General features: G+C 35.7%; 1 protein-coding gene across 1 annotated transcript in view; it reads left to right on the top strand.

Moving 5' to 3' along the window:
• Nucleotides 1-23,082, top strand: part of NEB (nebulin) — a gene marked incomplete at both ends in the record, with an annotated part of 193,074 nt that overhangs the window by 71,858 nt on the left and 98,134 nt on the right. The window contains 19 exons of the mRNA XM_084236383.1: nt 102-308; nt 929-1,033; nt 2,356-2,463; nt 4,819-5,130; nt 5,312-5,515; nt 9,091-9,195; nt 10,179-10,286; nt 10,617-10,928; nt 11,384-11,587; nt 11,675-11,779; nt 11,866-11,973; nt 12,616-12,927; nt 13,668-13,871; nt 14,512-14,616; nt 16,869-16,976; nt 18,627-18,938; nt 20,821-21,024; nt 21,327-21,431; nt 22,853-22,960. Coding sequence (XP_084092509.1) covers nt 102-308; nt 929-1,033; nt 2,356-2,463; nt 4,819-5,130; nt 5,312-5,515; nt 9,091-9,195; nt 10,179-10,286; nt 10,617-10,928; nt 11,384-11,587; nt 11,675-11,779; nt 11,866-11,973; nt 12,616-12,927; nt 13,668-13,871; nt 14,512-14,616; nt 16,869-16,976; nt 18,627-18,938; nt 20,821-21,024; nt 21,327-21,431; nt 22,853-22,960 — 3,336 coding nt within the window. The remainder of the gene's footprint in view (nt 1-101; nt 309-928; nt 1,034-2,355; nt 2,464-4,818; nt 5,131-5,311; nt 5,516-9,090; nt 9,196-10,178; nt 10,287-10,616; nt 10,929-11,383; nt 11,588-11,674; nt 11,780-11,865; nt 11,974-12,615; nt 12,928-13,667; nt 13,872-14,511; nt 14,617-16,868; nt 16,977-18,626; nt 18,939-20,820; nt 21,025-21,326; nt 21,432-22,852; nt 22,961-23,082) is intronic.

Genomic DNA, 23,082 nt, shown 5'->3' with positions numbered 1-23,082 from the left:
GGTGATGGCTGGTTTCTATCATGAGCAGGAAGATCAGTCTTCTATGCCTCACTTTTGTGCCTAAGTTGATGTAAAACAGAATTTGCCTCTTCTCTTTATAGAATGAATACAAGCAGGACTATAATGAATGGTACAAAGGGCTTGGCTGGAGTCCAGCTGGTTCTCTAGAAGTAGAAAAAGCCAGGAAGGCAACTGAAATTGCCAGTGATCAGAAATACCGCCAGCACCCTAGCAACTTCCAATTTAAGAAGCTGAATGACTCCATGGACATGGTTCTTGCCAAACAGAACGCACAGACCATGAACAAGGTATACAGAATAGCTGTCCTTCCACATATATCCCATTGAGGCCAGGCTAGCAGCCTCTGGTCCTTGTTTGAGAGATTTATTTATTTGTTTGTTTGTTTATTTATTTATTCATTTTTTTTATATCATTGTTCATTTTTAAACAATATTGGCTTCCCACCTCCCCCCCAGATGTAGTCCCCATAGAGTTTCCTTCACCGATGCACCATCACCATGGTCCCCTGTGCTCCTCCCTCCTTCTCTCTGATCCCTCTTTGTTTGAGAAGTTTAAGTCAGGTCCACACTTCAAAGTAGGGGCAAACAGTTCCAGAGCATTCTCCTCTACCATTTTCTTTTGCCTACCTCATGTTATTTCCCCAATTCTCCTAATTGTTAGAAAGTATTGATTTAGTTTTAAAAAACTATTATATATTTAGTACTTTCCAATTCATTTTAGAAGATAGAAAATAACTAAAATATTTCTTAAATTCTGAGTTTGTTTTTGGTATCTTTTTTGAATCAGATACTACTTTAGCTACAAAATAATTTAATTCAAATTAAGTGCCTTCAAAAACAGTTACATACTTTCCTGTTTGTCTCAAGAAGCTACTCAAATTTCAAATGTCTTTTTAAAATCTTTCTAGCACTTGTACACTGTTGATTGGAACAAAGATAAAACAAAGATTCATGTGATGCCAGATACACCTGATATTTTACAAGCCAAGCAGAATCAAACACTGTACAGTCAGGTAAAGTAAACTATTTAAACTTACTAAATGATGTAATATAAATGATTGATATAAATGCTGAAGCAATGGAAATGAATGACTCAAACTGGCTATTCTATGGGATACTGAAAAGCTGTGAATTCTGTGGAGGCAGGCACTGGGCTTGGTTGATTTATCTCAGTTCTCACACTTAGTACAGAGCAAAAAATCACTAAAGAACAATTGAAAGAAAAAAATGCCTCATACAAATGTGGCATGAGTGAATTTTATAATATTGTGTCTAAACCTCAATTTCCTCATTCCTAAAACTGGTACTATTAAAGGGCCTCTGATGTTGGATTGCTGTGAAGGTCTATGTAAGGGTCTCAGCACAGTGCCTGGTACACAGTAAATGCTGAGTGACTTTCAACTACTTTTTATTATTATCTAATTTTAACACATGTGCAACAGATTTAACACAGTTGATAGATTTGACTCAAATAGGTTAACTCATTTATTGCATCTCTAAAAGGCACTTCATCATTTATTGCTTTTATCACTTAATTAAAACTGTTAGCATTTTTGGTTATCAGTTATTTTAATATTTGTATCAAGACACAGTGAACCCAGGCTGTATTTGGCATTAAGGAAAAGATTCCTGTTCTATCTGGAGGCAGAGCAGCCATATGAAACCGTTAATAAGATGAAAGAGAGCAAAGTGCAGAGGCACTTTGGAAAAAATTTTATGCTTTTGCAGTCCCCCCAAATAGCCTACCAAATCATAGCAAATAACATATAAAACCTAAAACAACACCAAATAGCCTATAGTAAGAGCAGAAATGATATGGTGTTTAGACAGCCTATATAAATGAATTCCTGGAGAAGGAGCTTAACTGTGCCATGCTCACTGCTTCTCTAAAGACTCACCTTCCAAACAAGTGCTAAAATGCTATATTTGCTTTTTGCCTTTTATCATGAAAGTGAAAATCCTCTTTGGATTTCTTTGGTTTGTGAAAATAACAACTAATGTAGGTCTTTCAGAAAATTGAGGTGACCTAATGCAAACTTACAAAAAGTGGGGGACACCTGTATATCTGATATACCTGTGTTTTGTCTGAACAAAAAAGACCATGCGCAGTTATACCACCAGTGTCTCACAGACAGAAATTGGAAGCCAGATCATGTGATGTTAAGTCTGTACTTTTTCTACTCCTTTAAATAGCTTGTTTACTTTCTATCCATATTTCTAAAGATAAAGTAGGAAGATGTTAGAATCTGCTATTTACTCACTAAATATTTTGTTAATAAACTGTTGGGATTTTTTAATTTATTCATAATAATGCTAGCATTTCTTTAATTTTCAGAAATTCTATAAACTTGGATGGGAAGAAGCTTTAAAGAAAGGCTATGATCTCCCACTTGATGCAATTTCTGTACAATCGGCCAAAGCTTCAAGAGACATTGCTAGTGATGTAAGTTCTAGTTTGACTTTATAAGAATATATTTTTTATCTCAATCAAATAACTTAGATATCTGATTTAGATATTCTGTAGATACATAAACATCAGTGTGCTAATCTTAAGAATTAATCACAAGGGCCTCCCCGGTGGTGCAGCGGTTGAGCGCTGGGTTGCGAAGCTGCCTGCAGCCTCTGCAGCGCCAGTTCGATCCCCGGCTGCTCCCCGGCCACCGGAGGAGGGTCCCACATGGCGCACAGACCTCTCCTGCCGCCCGCTGCTCCCCTCAGCAGTGTACTTCGGTCCTTCTGCCTGCTCTGCTCCCTGCTCTGGCTCTGGTGAATTCTCTCACCCTCCCGCGCTTCTGACTGTACCCAGTGCTTGTATAAATAAATAAATAAATATTAAAGAAAAAAAAAAGAGATGGCGAGCAAAAAAAAAAAAAAAAGAATCACAAAAGGTCATAGAAATTTGGTTATAAAAAAATTACCAGAATTTTACAGGGAGGCAGTCTCTTAAGTGTACTCTTCAAAATAAATAAGAATTTGGTTCAATATGCAGTTTGAAGTAAAGAGTGAAAAGAATGTCTCAAGGCAGAATCTGACATAAATTCTAAGAATATATTAGGGAAGAATCTCTTTAGTTTAATTAATTTAAAGTACTCCAGAAGTGTTGGAAATTTAATTAGATGATGTAATATTACTGTCCAGTGTGCAAGTCAATACTTCATTTTAATGATTGAGGTTGTGATGAACTGAAAGAAATAATGATATTTGAATATTTCCAATGAAGTAAACTCATTTTCATTTCATGTTGTGTTCCCCCTAAGTAAAAGGTAGTTTAAGGATTTAGTAATAGCTTCAATAATTTCCTAACAAAAGAACACTTGATAGTACCTAATTTCTTTTTGTGTGGTGAAACTACTAGTTAAAAACTTTTGAAATCTTACTCTAAAATTAATTAAAAGTGAACTTTCCCATCATTGTAGAAATTGTTTCTCTTTTAATTTTAAATGATATTTGTATGTATAAAAAATTGAGGGCATTGGAACTATTTTATGAGCACTTAATTTAATAAATGAGAAAAATAGAATTTAGTTAGAAGATAATTTATATAATATTGGATTGTAACAATCCAATTCACATGTCCTACCTTCTCTGTAATCTTCAGCAATCATCCAGTCTGTGGATATAAGAATTTCAGTGTCCCTCAGGGCAGGTCACATCCTTATTGAATCATCTCTAATTATAGTCATATATTTCCTTTTTTTTTTGAATTGAAATCTGTTGCTAACCATCTCTAGATTGTCTTCTGGAATGTCACAAAGTAGTTTATTTCCTCTTGCAGTTAATATATCCTCAAACATTTCAGTTTTCTATTTGATGTCAGTTGTTTTAGTTTTAAAAGTTCTTCAATCTAATGATTATTCCATTGTGATTTATTCTGTTATTTTTTTCAAAACTCCCATCAGGTAGAATATCTTAAAACTTAGTGTTGCTTTTCCATTCAGGCCAGAGAAAATGACCTTTTGACTTTCTTTTATCTGTACCCCAATACAAAATCTTTAACACTACCTTTTATAAGCAGTTTTGTCAGATTGCCCACACTGGAGCTTATAGTCTACTTAAACTGGGTATTTTTAATATATATAACCATGAAGTTGGGTGTCAAGAGAGAGTAGAACATATTTCTGAGAAGTGTAATGATGTATGCTCAACACTGAGCTATTACTACTATCATTATTATTGCCACTGTTATTGTCAACCACTTCTCATGCAATTTTCCAGTTGAATCTAAATACTGGATTTCACTTTCACTTTCTTAAATTTATGTAGTTCATTTTGACACATTGTGACATTATTTTGATATCTTGTATAATTTTTCTTCTACACTATTTATCTGTTTTTAGCCAAGTATACATGCAGAATATGGATCCTGAACAGAAAAAGTTTACATGACATAACCATATGGTAAACAACTAACAATTATGCTTTTTAGTAAATTTAATCTACAGTATAGACCTGTCCATCAAGTCCTGAATCTTCCACTCATGTTTTTACCATTCAGCCCAGAATTTTCCATCATTCTTTGAGAATACCACAAAAGCTTTAGCAAATGATACCCTAAAGTCAAGATGTATAATGTCTAGAACACAACAAAATATATTTATGCCTCTAGTTAGCATTAATTTCTCATAATTTTTCTAGATCCTCAATATCACATATCTTTGGAAACCTCCACTTGAGTCCTCACGATATTTTAATGATGTTAACATAGACATTTCAGCAAATTGCAAATATGCAAACAGCAAATTGAGCTTAAATTGACTTCTGTGTATGCTAGCAAAATAACTGCTTCTTTTGATTTTAGTTTAAATACAAACAAGGCTACCGTAAGCAACTTGGCCACCATATTGGATTCCGGAGTCTGCAAGATGATCCAAAGCTTGTGCTGTCCATGAATGTAGCCAAAATGCAAAGTGAAAGAGAATACAAGAAGGACTTTGAGAAGTGGAAAACCAAATATACTAGCCCAGTGGACATGCTAGGAGTGGTACTGGCCAAGAAATGTCAGGCCTTGGTTAGTGATGCGGACTATAGGAATTACCTGCATCAGTGGACATGCCTGCCTGACCAGAATGATGTTATTCAAGCTAAAAGAGTTTATGAACTACAGAGTGAGGTCAGTTTGTATTAAATTTAATAGTTGTTTATATATTGTTTTATAACTCATCATTAAGTAGTTACAAAGAGACAAAAACTAGAAAGGGTTTACAGAATATCTAAAATGAATCTGTTGATTCACTTGAGTCAAGGTTCTAGATGAGCATGGGATTTTGATGACTTGCTTTGTATTTCCACAGAATGTGTATAAGTCTGACCTTGAGTGGCTGAGAGGCATAGGATGGAGTCCCCTGGGTTCCTTGGAGGCAGAAAAAAACAAGCGAGCTTCAGAAATCATCAGTGAGAAGAAATATCGTCAGCCTGCAGACCAAAACAAGTTCACTAGCATCCCTGATGCCATGGATATTGTTCTTGCAAAAACAAACGCCAAAAATAGGAGTGATGTAAGTAACTCTTTGGAAATAAAAAAATTTTAGTGCCTAATACCTGGTAGACGCTCAATAGCTTTTGCTTAATAAATTGCGTAATATCGCATTGTGCACCATAGAACAGCACAGCATAATGTTTTGTATTTGGTTGTGTCATTTGAGTTATCAACTCCCCTGCACTGGATCTTGTAAAAGTGGGTTAGTATCATTTTTTTTCACCCTAAGTTTACTTGTTAATTTGCCCACTTATGTATCCAAAGCATAATGAGTAAACTATTGAACATACATTTCCCCCTTCGCCTCTAAAATGTAGGTATATTACTGACCCAGATTACTTTTTGTTGGGGATAGTATATATGAAAGGAAGGTATTCTGAGTACCTTCTATAGACACAGTGGAAATGTTATAAAGAATATATTTTCTGCCAAGTAATTATAGTGCATTTTCTTTAGCTGAACCAAAGTAAATAAACAGCATGTATGCATCCCATCCTCAACTTATTTCCAAAATTAAAAGTTTTTTTCTAATCCAGGATGCAATGCAAGATCACATATTAAGTTTACTTTTCATGTCTCTAGCTTCCTTTAATCTGGACTGTTGCTCAGTGTTTGTCATCAAGTCCTTGATATTTGTGAATACTACAGGGCAGTTATTTTATAGAATCTCTCTCAATTTGGGTCTGTCTGGCATTTCCTCATGATTAGATTCAGCAAGATTATTAGCAAGATACTAATAATCACTTGGGTCTCTAGAAAGAGCTAACCCCAAACATGTTTATATCTATCAATCTATATATGTATATATATATATATAAAAGATCTATCTATCTATCAATCTATATATATAGATTGATAGATAGATAGATCTTTTATATAGATATCCATATCTTATATATAGATACCCATAATCAACTTAAGGTAATAAGCATTTGATAAATAGTAGCCCCTCTCTTCCCAATCAATCCTTTACATATTTATAGCAATTTTGATATCCAAAATATTTAGTAAATGCTGACCTATCAAGTTTATTATTAATGTTCAAGTTTTCATTTCTTCCCTTTTTGTTTTTAACATGGCAATTTTAATCTATAGGTTGACTAATAAAGCAACAAATTTATATAAAATAGTTTCCCCTTGGGAATCCACATATCTTTTGTCTCCATAGAACAAGCCCATTTGCAAAGTTCTGAACTAATACGGTGACCAAGAGAAAAACCTTGGATCATGGAATTTGTCAACATTAATGCCTCAAGAGAGACCTCCCCAATAGTGTATTATTGGTACAGGAATGTTGAGTTACTGATCCCACTCAAGCCTCAGGAGAGGCCTTGCTGTTCCCAAGCCTGCTAGCTCTTCTTTTGAATAGAACAATACAGTTATTTCAGTATAAATGAATATTAGCATTTTATCTGATTTCCAGATAAACATGACATATGACATTGACAAAAAGGTCTATTTTAGTGTTTCTCAACCAGGATAATTTTGTCCCACAAGGGATATTTGGCAACATCTAGAGACCTTTTTGGTTGTCACAAACTGAAGGTAGCATACTACTGGCATCTAGTGGATAGACACCATGGATGTATAGACATCCCAGAATATATAAAACAGGCCTCTCTCCCCCAACAAAGAATTACCCAGTATACAAAACCATAGTGCTAGATTGAGAAACTGTGATTTTATGTTATCAGATTAATGCAGAACCAGAATACATGAATATGAAAATTAACTGGCCTGGCTTTGTTTTATTCCTGAAGGTCTTAATTGACTTCTCTGAGGTTAATGAACAAGAGTAGGCATGTTCAGGAAGGAGAAAAGTACCAACACACCTCACATTGCATATCTCTAAGGGAAATTGATAAGTCCAGCACTTAAAATTTTTTATATTGAAATAATTTCAGGCATACAGAAAAGTTGCAAAATTGTTGCAGATAATTTGCATAAACATGTATATATGCAAATATGTGTGTAAATATTTTCACCCAGCTTTTCCAAATATTAGCATTTGCTTCCCACCATCTCCCCTTCCTTCCTTCCCTTCCTTTCTCATACATATGTGCATATATATATATATGTATATATTATCTGTATGCATAGAGGACACAGCACATATTATTCTATTATGTATATATTGCATATACATCTCATATATGTAAATACATATGTATGCTGCTTTACAAATCCACTCTACCCTGAATACTTTTGTGTGCATTTCCTGAAAACAATATTTTCTTTTTTTTTAAGATTTATTTTTTTATGCATACAAGAGCTAGGGTGCAGGCCAGAGATGCTGGGGGGTTGAGAAGATTCACCAAAGACAGTAGGGAGCAGAACAGGCAGATCCACTGAAATACACTGTTGAGGGGAGTAGCAGACGGGACAGGAGAGGTCTGCCATACCATGTGGGTCACCTCTCTGGCCGGGGATTGAACTCATGCTGCAGTGGCTGCAGATAGCTTCATAGTGCTGCATCTTAACCCCTTGCTCCACCAGGGAGGCCCCAAGAATATTTTCATGTATAACCACAGTGCAAAGATCAATTTCAGTTAATTAACATTGAAATAATATTTTCAACGTTACAGAATTCAATTTTACCACTACTATCCTTTGTAACAAAATTAAAAGTTTTTTTCTAATCCAGGATGCAATGCAAGATCACACATTAAGTTTACTTTTCATGTCTTTAGCTTCCTTTAATCTGGACTGTTGCTCAGTGTTTGTCATCAAGTCCTTGATATTTGTGAATACTACAGGGCAGTTATTTTATAGAATCTCTCTCAATTTGGGTCTGTCTGGCATTTCCTCATGATTAGATTCAGTTTTTGTATTTTTAGCAGGATAATATTTGCCTTAACTTCCCCCATGTATCATGTCAGGAGGCTCATGATATCAATTTGCCCTAGTACTGATAATTTTAACTTTGATCACTTGGTTAAAATTGTGTCACCATATTTCTCCACGATCACGTTGCTGTTTATTAAGTGTCTTGTGGGGAGATTCTCTGACAATGTAAATATCTTATTTTTCTTTGCATTTTACTCCCTAATTTTAGTAATTCAGTGAGATACTGTTTGGGTCACATCTTCTGTTGAAAAAGACAAGGAATCACTCCAAAACATACAGAAGATTTTGATAAATTCTCATGCAAAATTGTTTTGGGAATCCTAACACTGCCCCTCCAATATTTATAAGATATTATTACAAATAATAAGTATGTCATAAATGAGACTCCCTAGTTTGTAAGCATATCTTGAATATGTCATCTTTTCAGAAGGCAAGAGCAATCTCCCAATTAAATACTAAGAGGGACTTTAACAACCAAAGATGGAGAACTACTGTTCCATTTGATAATATTGGCAAAGGTTCTAATTACTTACAGGCAAAGTTATCTCTAACTTTGAAAAGGTCATCAATAATCTACATTTTGAAAGGTAATTATGCTCCTGATAAGTCAATAAACACTACCAGTTTTCTGCTTATGTTACCTGCTAATGCTATCGCTTATAATACTTCACATGAATTTAGTAAGTCTGTTTGATGTTAACTATGTAATTTACAAACAACACTAAAAAATTTTTATTTCTCTTTCAGAGACTGTATAGGGAAGCTTGGGATAAAGATAAGACTCAAATTCACATTATGCCTGATACACCTGACATTATGCTGGCTAAAGCAAACTTAGTCAATACAAGTGATGTAAGTTACCAAATTCACCACTTTCAGAAATTTTATTTTAATTGCTTCTAAATCAGTGAATTTATTTGTAGGTAATTTTGAATACCTGAATCATTTTAGTTAATAGACAGCACATGACTTACATTTCTTATTTAGTGACTCTTAAACATCAAAGCATAACACTACCTGTCTCAGGAAGAGTTAGAGACATGTGCTATCTGTGTAGTCCATTATCACACATACCTTTGTAATCATGCATCCCTAATGACAAGGATACTTTCTAAGAAATGTGTTGACATAGAATGTAACTACACAAACCTAGATAGCATGACCCTACTATACACATACCTTACCAGTATAACCTATTGGGTATATTGTCGTATATGCAGTCTGTAGTTGACAGTAACATTTTTTGCATTGCCTGTCCATTTTTCTCAGCACCATTTGTTGGAGAGACTTTCCTTTCTCTAACGTACACTCTTGGCTCCTTTGTCATAGATTAAGTGTTTATAGGACTTTGTTTCTTACCTACAGATGTGGATTCTACTTTAGATGGTCCCTATATTCTGGAATAGACTCTACATCATAATGTATTAATTATATGGGCGAGAAAGCCCATCAGCATGATTTTTCCCTACTAAAGGTGTTAGATGGAAAGGCATTACAGTTTTCTAACAAAAATTTCTAATGAAATACCCAAAGTTAATTGGAAAGCAACATTTAATGATATTTCATCTCATTTCTCAAACAATTTACTTCTGCCTCAAACTCATTAGAATTTGTGAAGAACTGACATTTCATTTTGTTGATATAGGTAATCAAAGAGCTTTAAAGTTTAAAACAGAATCATTAGCAATGGATGGGCATAATTTCCAATTACATTTGAATATTCTAGGGCATAGATGCTATTCTCAAGGACTCTTAAAATATTTAGCATGTTGGATTCATTATGCTGCTGTTGTTTATGGAAAACAGTTTTACTCACAGTGATCATCTCTTAACAGAAAATCTATCGAATGGGTTATGAGGAGTTGAAGAAAAAAGGTTATGATCTTCCCCTTGATGCCATATCGATCAAAACAGCCAAAGCATCCCGTGAAATTGCCAGTGAAGTAAGACTTTATTCCCTGTTTATATTGATTTGATGGAAACTCAACACTTCAAAGAAGTCTAAATTTAATATTAATTTGAACAAAATCTTCTAAGGAATAAATTAAAATAGAGTGAAACAATCCCAGAGCTGTAGTGTGGGAAGAAGATAAGCTCAAGGATGCATTTTTTATGTATGGTATTTGTAGCCTTTTATCTTTTCTTGAAAAAAAAAAAAACTTAATTCTGTGGCTCTCTAGGCTTAGTGAATATTTAGACTTAATGTGCTTTGCTACAAGGATGGCAAAATAAGCTATTCTTGAAAGGAATGAAACATATTTTTTTTCCTTTAGTATAAATATAAGGAAGGCTTTCGCAAGCAGCTGGGCCATCACATTGGGGCCCGGGACATTAAGGATGACCCCAAGATGATGTGGTCCATGCATGTGGCCAAGATCCAGAGTGACAGGGAGTACAAGAAGGACTTTGAGAAGTGGAAGACCAAGTTCTCGAGCCCAGTGGACATGCTGGGAGTGGTGCTGGCCAAGAAGTGCCAGACCTTAGTCAGTGACGTGGACTACAAGAACTACCTACACCAGTGGACGTGCCTGCCTGACCAGAGTGATGTCATCCATGCTCGGCAGGCCTATGACCTTCAGAGTGACGTGAGTCTAAGATTTTCCATTGGGCAACAAAACACCATGTTTGCTTTCCTAAGTTTCAAAGTCACCCCCCCCCCCAAAGTGAGGGAAATTGAGTTTATACAACTGAGATCTACTTTCCTGGACTAGTGCATATGCTCTCTCCCACCACCCAAAGATCTGAAAGCATTATTCCACAAAGAATGAGCCATCAAACCCTCTGTTGCTCTTATGGAAGCCTAGATTGTTGACCTGGAATTGGATTGTTCTTTAGTAAATATTTTTTCAGCATTTCTGTTATATAAAATTTTTCAAAATATGCTTGTAGTCTGAATATTTTGTTGATTTGCAAGACATACCAAAAAGTTTACATTTTCCAAGAATTCAAGTATTAAAATATACTGTATAATATAAAATTTTATTTCTTTTGGGACATAACATTATGCTTACATTTAGTGGTTTGTCACTTGCCATTTCAGAATGTGTACAAGGCTGATCTTCAGTGGCTAAAAGGCATTGGATGGATGCCTAGTGGTTCTCTTGAGGATGAGAAGAACAAGAGAGCTACCCAGATTTTGAGTGACCATGTTTACCGCCAGCACCCAGATAAATTTAAGTTTTCCAGCCTTATGGACTCCATTCCAATGGTTTTGGCAAAAAACAATGCCATTACCATGAACCATGTAAGGCCTTTGTTTACTTAAAAGAGTTATTCATTGTATGTCTACATTACTGGCCTGTATTCGTCACATATTTCTTATTTGTTTTAGCGTCTCTATACAGAAGCATGGGATAAAGATAAAACCACTGTCCACATTATGCCAGACACCCCTGAAGTGGAACTAGCTAAACAAAACAAAATAAATTACAGTGAGGTAAGCAATATATTCATGATGCATAGAATATTTTCCTTATAGTATCCTTTGCCAATCAAACTGATGTTGAGTTATGTCTATTTCAGAAACTATATAAACTTGGCCTAGAAGAAGCCAGGAAGAAAGGCTATGACATGAGGATAGATGCCATTCCCATCCAGGCGGCCAAGGCCTCCAGAGACATAGCAAGTGAGGTGAGTGCACCTGAAATGTTCTTTGCCTAAATTTTGGCTCAGATTTCTTTATCTCTCCTGGATATATAGTACATCAAGTAAACTGTCAGTTTAAAGTTATTAACTTTAACCCATAAACAGTATGACTCTTTTTCTAATTTTATTTTCTCCTCTCAGAGAAAGAAAGCAAGCATGCAATTTAATCAGCGGTTATCACTGAGTAGCTGAATCATGTCTGAATTTTTATTTTCACATATATATGCTTTATATTTCTGAATGGTTTATAAGAAGCATGTATGACTTATATATTCCCAGAAAATCATTATGTTTTTAATTAACTGGAAAACTTGACACTAGTAGTTACTTTTTTTAACATAGAAGAACTGGGGTGTAGGCCAGAGGTGTGGGGGTGAGAGGATTCACCAGAGACATAGTGGGGACCAGAAAAGGTGGATCTACTGAAATACACTGCTAAAGGGAACAGCAGGTGAGACAGGAAAGGTTTGCTGCACCAAATGGGGGTTATCTCCCTGGCCAGGGATCAAACCAAGGCTGCAGCAGTGATAGCACTGAGACTTAACCCCTAGGTCAGCAGGAGGCCCCTAGTAGTTATTTTTAACTAAAAGTTAAAATAAATGACTATATGCCTTTTTCTTTTTCCAGTTCAAATACAAAGAAGGCTATCGTAAGCAGCTTGGCCATCACATCGGTGCCAGGGCAATACATGACGACCCCAAGATGATGTGGTCCATGCATGTGGCCAAGATCCAGAGTGACAGGGAGTACAAGAAGGACTTTGAGAAGTGGAAGACCAAGTTCTCGAGCCCAGTGGACATGCTAGGAGTGGTGCTGGCTAAGAAGTGCCAGACCTTAGTCAGTGACGTGGACTACAAGAACTACCTACACCAGTGGACGTGCCTGCCTGACCAGAGTGATGTCATCCATGCTCGGCAGGCCTATGACCTCCAGAGTGATGTGAGTACTGAGAATCATTTTATACAAAGGTGTAAAATCAGTGAAATTGACATAGCTTGGAGAAGGTAGCAATAGGTTGCAACAAACTCACCAGCCCCTGCCAGCGGGGAATGACATGTCTTCCTTCTGAGTGTTAATCCTTTAACCTTTCAAGCCCCAAAAAAGAATATAGTCTGATATCCTGCCTGTCCACTAAAACACCTGTCCCCTACTGCCCAGAAGTAGAATATTTCTATGAAACCTTTTATAAACTGAAATAGTATAAAGCAAAGGAGCAATTACTGTTAATTTTATTTACAGAAAATTTTTTATAGCATTCCCAGACACACAAAAAATAACCTACCAAGTGACACCTGAAAACTAAAATAAAATGAACATATATTAAAAGCAGAAATGCTTTGATACATATGCAGCCTGTATAAAATAGTTTTGGAAAGGAGCTGATTGGGACCACTATCACGGCTTGGGTGCTGCTGCCTCCTTCATGGCTGCTGCAAAATAATCACCAAATGCCAGTTTTGCTTTTTGGTTTTAGTTGTAAAAGGAACTGTCTATCCTCTCTGGATTCCCTTTGATTAGTGAAAGCATACACTAACAGAGTTCTTTCATAAAATCAATGTGGCATAACTAGAAAAGCAGCAATACTTGTATTTTCAAGAGTGCTTTTATTTTATTTCACGTATTTTAGATGAAATTGTTTTCCCAGTGCAAGGATAAATATTTACTATTTGTGTCAACAGAATGTGTACAAGTCAGATCTCCAATGGATGAGAGGCATTGGCTGGGTTCCGATTGGCTCTTTGGATGTAGAAAAATGCAAAAGGGCAACTGAAATTTTGAGTGAGAAAAGCTATCGCCAGTCTCCAGACAAATTTAAATTCACCAGTGTGACTGATTCCCTGGAACAAGTGTTGGCAAAGAATAACGCGATCAATATGAACAAGGTGAGGCTTCAAAATTCAGAGAACCAAGGTAGGACTCCTGAGACTGAATCAAAGCAAAAGAAACATGGTTGAGAAAAGAAACAGAACATTCTAGAACAAAAGTCATCTGTTTATTATCACTGATATATGTTTTATATTTTAATATTTGTTAATTGTATCACGGTTTTGATAAAATGACACAACTTTATGGAAAAATTTTGTTTGAGTTATTCTCAACCTCCTTTTAAAAATCGTTAACATCCCCTGCCACAGGCGAGGGTCCCACATGGCATGCAGACATCTCCTGCCGCCCGCTGCTTCCCTCAGCAGCGTACTTCATCAATCTGCCTGTTCTGTTCCCCGCTCTGGCTCTGGTGGACTCTCTCACCCTGCCATGTTTCTGACTATACCCAGTGCTTGTATAAATAAATAAATAAATCTTTAAAAAAAATCATTAACATACATTAGAACATAATAGAACATTTGTTCTATTGTGAACTGATTACTTGAATATATATATGAAATATATATACATAAAGTTATATACATAAAGTTATGTATATATACATATATACATAAAGTTATATGTATATAAAATATATAAACTGTTATTTTTGTTTATAATTCCTATTAATGATGATAATTATCTTTGCTTTGATAGCGCTTATACACTGAAGCCTGGGACAAAGACAAGACCCAGATCCACATCATGCCAGACACACCAGAAATTATGTTGGCAAGAATGAACAAACTCAACTACAGTGAGGTAGGAGCAGATACTAATTCCATGATATTTGCATGCTGTTTCTCATTTCAAAAATCTATTCCACAGTGATATAATACTAAGTGACAGCTTTATAAAGAATCTCTATCCTTGCTCCATGTAAATACCAGTCCCTGCATTTCATAATCACCATCTTAAACATCACACTTTGAGTAAGAGAAACGTTCACTTCAGAAGTGTGAATTTTAAGAACTAATGATTTAAGCAGTAATTATAAAATTAAATAGACTTTCTGCTTTATTAATTTGCAAGCAATAGACCAAATGTACATTTATCTTCTTATGCTACATAGCTGTGCTAAGTATATTTTCCATATGATTTCTTATTTCTGAATTATAGTTTAGAATATAGTATAAAACTAAAACTAGTTTTAGATTTATACATTAAATTAAGTAGACAAAAAATAGTATTATTAAATAGCACTGAGAGAGAGACAGAGAGGATTCTGTCAGTAGTATATATATTAGTAAGATTATTTTCTTTTCACTTTCTGGGAGCCTAGGACCATGTGCCCCCATTTCAGAACCACAGATGTTTAGTCTGAGAAGTAAGTTTCTCTTCTAGTACAGGAGTCTTCACCCAACTAGTTACCATCTTGCCTTGCTTAATTGTTCTCAGCAAACAAATCAACCCACTTGTTCTGGAAAATTCCTTTAGAAAGTACTTCTGCTCTTTTGAGCCACAATTCTCTCTGCAGACCCATATATTGATAGTTGTCTGAGCTAGGCAGAACCAATGTGTGCTCCTCCACAGAGACAGACACACCACTGCCTTGGTCCTTCCCTGACATCTCACCCCACACATTCCTAGTTCCTGAGCATCCTCATATGACATCCCTGTTAGTGTGAGACTCTCAGAACTGAGCAAAACACTGAGAGTAAGGAATTCTACCAGAGTAGGATACAATCATATTTCCCGTTCTGGACTTTAACCTCTGTTTCTGCACTCTGCCTCAGGGCGCATTGGCAGCTAGGTCTCTGCTGGTACAAAAGGAACCTGGTGCCTCCTGAAATCCTAAGACTTTATGTGAGGTTAAGCTAGATGCCCTCCATCTTTCATTTATTCATTTGACAATTTAAATCTCAGTTCAAAGATTGACATTTATCTCTTTTTATATTGGGCTTATTGTTGTAAGCCTGTGGAGGTTTTTGTGAATCTAAAATGCTGTCAGCTGATGTATTATTTATTTCTTCAAGCTTTGTGCTACCAGTAAGGAACGTATTGTTTCTTTGACAGCATAAATTAACTATTCAGTCTGAATATAAAATAGAGATTTTCAATGGTTTAACTGCAATATTAGGTCATTTTATTTTGAGAGTGGACACCATAATTTTAGTGCTTATATAACTAGCTCTTAATTGTCACTAAAACATCAAGTTCTGCTCTAAAATCTAAGTCCCACTCTGAAATCCAAGTGACTTTTTAGCTAAACCTGTGATATAGGTCCTGTATTGTTGCAGGAAAGCATGTATTTTATGTCCAAGAATAGCAGACCTCCTCTCCACGCCCCTCCTCCCCCGGCCTATACCCCAGTTCTTCTGTGCAAAAATAAAAAAAAAAAATGGTAAGACATTAAAAAAATAATAATGTAGTTAAATGATTTCTCCTACTCTGAGTTTTTGGCAGTTCTATAGCTTACAAGTCTTTTTATCACATCTGATAGAAAACTTGGTGAAGGAAACTTTGATTCATGCAGACCCAGCACATTCAAGGCACAGGGGCAAAGCAGAATAAATGTGGACTGAATTGATTTCCATGATCAACAGTTAAGTTTTTCCCGCCTAACCACATTTTGTCACCTGAGGCCCATGAGTTTCAGCTCAAGTTTTCTAGCCCTTTTCAGAATTTTAAAATTAACATATAATGTCAGTATATAGTTAATGCAACATAAATCTTAAAGTAAGATGCAAAGGTGCAACATTTTGTATAGGTATCACTATAGATCTCAACTTCAGAAAAAAAATACATAAGATCGGGCCTCCCCTGGTGGCACAGTGGTTGAGCGCTGGGCTGCGAGATTGCCCGCAGCCTCTGCAGTGCCGGTTCATTCCCTGGCTGCCGGCGAGGGTCCCATACACACACACAAAAAAAAAAATGTAGAAGATTTAAAACTCTTAAAAGTAAGATTATTATAGAAATTGCACTGTGTAGAACTTAGTGAATTACTTCAGTCCCCTGAAGCTTTTGGATATGAATGTCAACATCTGACTGATTTATTATTTGCTCAAATTCAGAGTCTGTATAAACTTGCCAATGAAGAAGCAAAGAAGAAAGGCTATGACTTGAGAAGTGATGCTATCCCAATAGTGGCTGCCAAGGCCTCCCGGGACATCGCTAGTGATGTGAGTTGTCAACTTTATTCTGACATTTCCACTAAACTGAATTGTTAAAAAAAGTGCTATCCTAGATCTTTGAAAATATGTCCTGATGTATTTGGGTGGTATTTTTCAAAACCTAATTTTGGGAATCTTGCATGATACCACTACACCAGCGGCGTCAAAACCTAATTTTGGGAGAAATGACAATTTTGATGTTCATAAAAGGTAATTTATCACCTTAATCATATAGTAACTTCAGTGAAAACAAACCCACCAAGAATAGAGAAAGATTCCTTCACATGGAAATTATTAGAGTGCAATTGCAGGTTTAGAGATGCTTATATAAAAATTATCACAGAGCTTATACAAAGTGTAACTCACATAAGTATCCCCAGTGAGAACCAGGGCCTGGCTTTATGCAGCACTTTACATACAACATTCAAAAATGCATATGACACTTTCCAAGACAATTCATCCCGGAAAGATTATGAAAAGAAGGTAGCTGACCAGCCTTAGATGTGGCTACCCCCAAGCTCAAACCGTTATCTGTAGCTACTTATGTAGCACCTACCTCCCAGAATAAAATCATCATCCTTTCTTGGTGCCTCAGGAGATTCTTGGGAACAAACCACTGCACTAAAAATCAAGGCCCACTATTCAGGACTATGGACTATGTCCTTTGTACTGGACAATCATGGTAGTGACTCAGTTTAGTTTATGTATTGAGCCTTTACCCCAAATGAATTTATGCTAATAATATGAATAATGAATGAATAACCAAGTAGTATTGAGAACTGTGTTTTAAGAGCCTTTACATGTGTTTTCTTACTTATTCTTCATAATTGACTTGGGATGTAAATATTGTTATTGTTCCCATTTTGTACATTTCTTAAGCAACTTGTCTTAAATCCAGTTCTTGGTGGAGAGTGGAGTTGAAACTTTAGACAACCTCATGCCTTTCCACGCTACTGTATTGCCTCCTGTTGACTCATCTTTACTTTCTCACCCAGTTCTCTTTGAGATTGCAAACATTTGTTCTGGAAAATTGGCTCAAATTCCAGGAGGAGGTCTTTGGACACAGAACAATAAAAACATTGTAGGCACATGTGGGACTAGAACCCATATTCTATTAAGAGAATGCTCTAGCCAGTTGGACTGCTACATTGGCATCACTAGCGTGATTTGTTTTCAAATTATTCCAAAAATTGACCACCACCACTGAAGGCATGAATCCATTAAAAATAATGAATTCTCTTTTGTTGCTATGCAGGTAGCCCTGACCTAGAGTACTTCATCTTACAGAAATCAGATACTCATTTACCAGTAATAAAACACACAATATCACTAAGTACATATCTTTTCTGACATAGTTTTTAGCAAATTAGATCCATTTCTCTGAGTTTCCTGGTTCAAATAACCTCTCTTCTCTTCTACTTGCACAAGTGACCTCTTCCCACTGTGTACACTTCCTGCCTTTTAGAGCTTTTCCTTATTACCACACTACAGGTGATTTGGGACATATACTACAATAATACAGATTCTGTCTATCTTACTGTCTCTCTAAGCTTTTAGGGTAAAGATCAGGATACCAGCTTGAGTCAGTGCTTATTTGCAATGTTAGCTTACAATTGTGGGGTAAACAATTGAAACCTGATTTGTACATTTTCATCTTAGTACAAATACAAAGACGGTTACCGCAAGCAGCTGGGCCATCACATTGGGGCCCGGGACATTAAGGATGACCCCAAGATGATGTGGTCCATGCATGTGGCCAAGATCCAGAGTGACAGGGAGTACAAGAAGGACTTTGAGAAGTGGAAGACCAAGTTCTCGAGCCCAGTGGACATGCTGGGAGTGGTGCTGGCTAAGAAGTGCCAGACCTTAGTCAGTGACGTGGACTATAAGAACTACCTTCATCAGTGGACATGCCTGCCTGACCAGAATGATGTCATCCATGCTCGGCAGGCCTATGACCTCCAGAGTGATGTGAGTATGGCACCTGTAACAGAGCTGTGTGCAGAAATAATTAAAACTATATAAAAGTTATCCCTTATGTATAATCCATTGGCCTGTTCAAATTAGAATTTATTGGTTAGTGAGTATAGTTTTATTACTTTATTGTGAATATGTTAATAGGTTTTTTAAGCAAATGAACTTACAGCTTGAACTTGATTTTATAAAAATAAAACTAGAATTAAGCAATGTTGGAAGTCAGGGTCCACCAGAGGGCGACATTTTCTTTCATTCTTTTAAGGGGGAATGAAAACACATTTTAAAAATTAGTCTGAAATTTATTTTTAGTTTCCTTGCAACTCTAATGTGGTTATAATTGTAATAGAACACTGATGTCTGCTTCACTACAAAATGTTATTCTTTCATATTGAATGAAGTCACTGTGTTAGTAAGCTTTTGGATGGTTTCACTGACACTTTCTCTGCTTAGTACAGCTCTCTTTTTGGAAAGTCATGTGTTAATGACAGACCCTAGTGTTCCTTTAGAAATAGATGCATCATCCCAAATCTGTGTATAAGAAGTACATTTCCTTCATCACGTGTTTATAAATGTTTGAATGAATTATTTTGCATTAGAGGACCTTGGAGAATAAAGCAAATTAATAATAATTATACATTGTTCCTAGAAATTTACAGCCTACCCCTGAAAACTCCCACTTCTGTCCTATAGCTTTGAATATATAGAACCCTGGGTTTTGTACTTCACTCCAAAAAGAAAGACCTTGACTGGACATAAAAGGTAGTGGAAAACAGTTAATGTCTCACATAGAGTGACAGAATTGACAGACTGCCTTCATCTGTCTATTTACTGGCCTCCTTCACAGATATGTTTAAATAATGTGGGGGAACATTTTAAAATAAATGGCACTCTAGAGGTATATTTGTTTTTATTTTTTCTGTTGTTATTTAAGGGGCAGTAGCTAGGCAGCATAGAACAATTTTGAGACTTTTTGTCTAGACTGTAAAATATCAGCTTATATTTTATATTAGTTGCTATTAAAGGTGAAATCCTTCAAAGAACAGATAAAATGCCTAATTCTGGTTATAGTGCTTAATCAGTATATAAAAATCTGTAGCAGAAATATGAAGATAAAGATTTAAAATGAAATAAAAACTGAAGAATAAAAATATGGAAATATGATTCTGTAAATGAGTCCATGCTTCCTATCCTGGGAATTTGGTGGGGAAGAAATTGGGGTCCTGGACCAATAAAATGCTCACTTACCAGTGAACAGTGTTAAAGCCATTAAAGTTCTGCCTCAGGACTTTAGGGTTCTACATCCTTATTGTATTTTCATTCTACTCCTTATAAAAAAAAACTACAGATTTTTTTAAATATAAGAAAAATACACACAGGGCAATAATAATCCAACCACTGAAAAGCCCACTGCTGCTTATATAGTTTATCCACACACATAGTTTTATGTGCTATTTTTCATCTAATATTATATTAATGACATTTCTGCATATCATCAATATTCTTTAAAATATGACTTTTAGCAGCTCCTGGTATTTCATTTCATGAGACCTGATAACCTGCTGTTGGGTGCATATGTGTTTCTTTCTCTCACACTGGGTTGACATTCTTTTCTTGTACACACGGACATTATAACTTTCACTGTACTGACGGACTGAAGATATTCACTTGGATTGCTTCTCTGCTAACCACCTGAAAATATGTGACCACTTTGTGTTATGCCTAGAGGACATTTCACAATACAAGTTCACAATACAGTGAACTTGTTTTCTATAGGAAAAAAACAACTAGAATTGTACTTTATTACTGATTCCATTTATGTCTTTACCCTAAAGGTTTTGTTCTTGCTGAAGAATTTCTGTCTTTAAACTCTTCACAGAATGTGTATAAGTCCGATCTCCAGTGGCTGAAAGGCATTGGCTGGGTCCCCATTGGGTCTGTGGAGCAAGTCAAGTGCAAGAGAGCTGCAGAGATATTGAGTGACAACATCTACCGTCAGTCCCCAGACAAGCTGAAATTTACCAGTGTGACTGATTCCCTGGAACAGGTGCTGGCCAAGAACAATGCTATCAACATGAACAAGGTGAGCCCCCAGTTGCCTCAAGCTCCTCTGATATGCTAAAAGATGTTATTATACTTTGATTGACTAGTAGAATTAAAAATTTCCACAAAAGTACCTCTTAAACTATATACTTAAAGTCTTTTAAATAATTTTTATTATTCCCTGTTCTAATCTTGATAGCTAGCATTGAGACTCAACCTCCAGTTGAATATTTGTCTATTTAAATTTTTCCTAATGAGATCAGTTATAATCCTTCTTAATTTGAATTTTTGTAATGCCTACTTATACTTCAAGTGGTTTTCTATCAACTTCTTCTTTGATAGCGTTTATACACCGAGGCCTGGGACAAAGACAAGACTCAAATTCATATAATGCCTGATACCCCAGAAATCATGTTGGCAAGGCAGAACAAACTCAACTACAGTGAGGTATGGACAAAGATCTGTGATGTTACACTTTTGTTGTTGTTGTTGTTTGTTTTTCTGCACTTACTTTTGTGGAGATTCTCAAGTCTCAGCTGTCATGGACACTCACTTTGTCCAAACTTTCATCTCTGAGGTGAATATTATATTCTATTGAATTCTATGGGTAAACTGCAGTAAAATTATCTTTTCAATTTATGGTCATTGCCATGTGATTGGGTAGAACTGAGCAGTGTTTTTGGCCTTTCCTACACATAAGGTTGCCAAATAATATACTGGCTCATTGTTATTATTAAATACTAAAACTTTTATTTGCTATTTATCTGAAATTTAGCTTCAAGTAGCTATGTTATATTCTTATTTGCGAAATCTGACAACCCTTCAGGGGAGCCTCTAGTAACATGGACCTGTTCCCACCTGGATCCTGAGTAAAATTTAAAAGTTAAACAAAGGAGGAGAAAAAGAAGTCAGAATTTTCTACTACTTAACATTAAGTTAAAAAACACATTTGCATTAGAGCTAAATGGACCCTAGAATTTGGTTCTAAACCTAACTGGATCCCAAAATGAGGTTCTGAACCTAACTGAATCCAGGCAAAGGTCACAATGGAGGGGAGGTGTCCCTTAAATCCTGGAGAATCAGGAGGCACTGGGTTTGATCTAGAAGGAACAGGTCAGAGCTGAGCTGGGCATGTTATCCCATCTCTACCAATGGGTTAAATCAGGAAATCACTGCACCTCTCCAGAGGTAGAGTATAAAGTGACAGAGAAAGGAGAAAGACCAGATTTAAAATAATTGGGCCCCTTTTCTAGAAAGAAAACCTCAAGTATGGGAAACTGTTATTCTCAGCTAATAGAACTACCTACATATTATTTAAAAAATAAAGTGCAATTTTATAGGCACATGTTTTACAAAATGGTGCAGTAAAAATTTATAGGCTTGAAGTTAACTATGTTTCAAGTTTTACTTTTCTCATTTTTTAAAACATAAAAATAGATGATTGTCATAAATTTTAAGTAATAAATGAATAAAAGTCTATATATTTTACATACAAATAATATTAAATATATTGTTCTGCAATTTCTTTTTCACTTAGAAGTATGTATGGATTGGTCCTCTGTTCATTAGTCTATATTAATAGGTATGCTTATCTATGTTGATGTACATATCATATTACTCTACATATGATATGTATTAATCTATAATGATATAGCAATCAACATTGATATTTATTGCTATATTTAAATTTTTCTAATGCTAAATAGCATTTTTTGGTAGAATATATTATATTACATTTACTTTCCACTATTGCTAGAAACTTAGATGGTTTCCAGTTTCTATTCTTTAAAAATATGTGGTGTGTGATTTTGTAATCTCCAAATTGTTTTTGTCAAACTTTTGCTTTAATTCTGACTTTCTTTCTATAGAGTCTGTATAAACTTGCTAATGAAGAAGCAAAGAAGAAAGGCTACGACTTGCGAAGTGATGCTATTCCAATTGTGGCCGCCAAGGCCTCCCGGGACATCGCCAGTGATGTGAGTAGCAGCAAGACCTCTACATATTTACACACATGGAAGAAATGATGGGGAAGTAACATTATTGCAACAGGAAGATGCACTTGGGTGCCAGTGGAAGCACATTTATTGTCTTATTTCTC

The sequence above is a fragment of the Talpa europaea genome, assembly GCF_964194135.1.
Source record: "Talpa europaea genome assembly, chromosome: 1".
Lineage (NCBI taxonomy): Eukaryota > Metazoa > Chordata > Mammalia > Eulipotyphla > Talpidae > Talpa > Talpa europaea.
The sequence above is the reverse complement of the archived record's forward strand: the minus strand, read 5'-3'. Positions and strand labels throughout refer to the sequence as shown.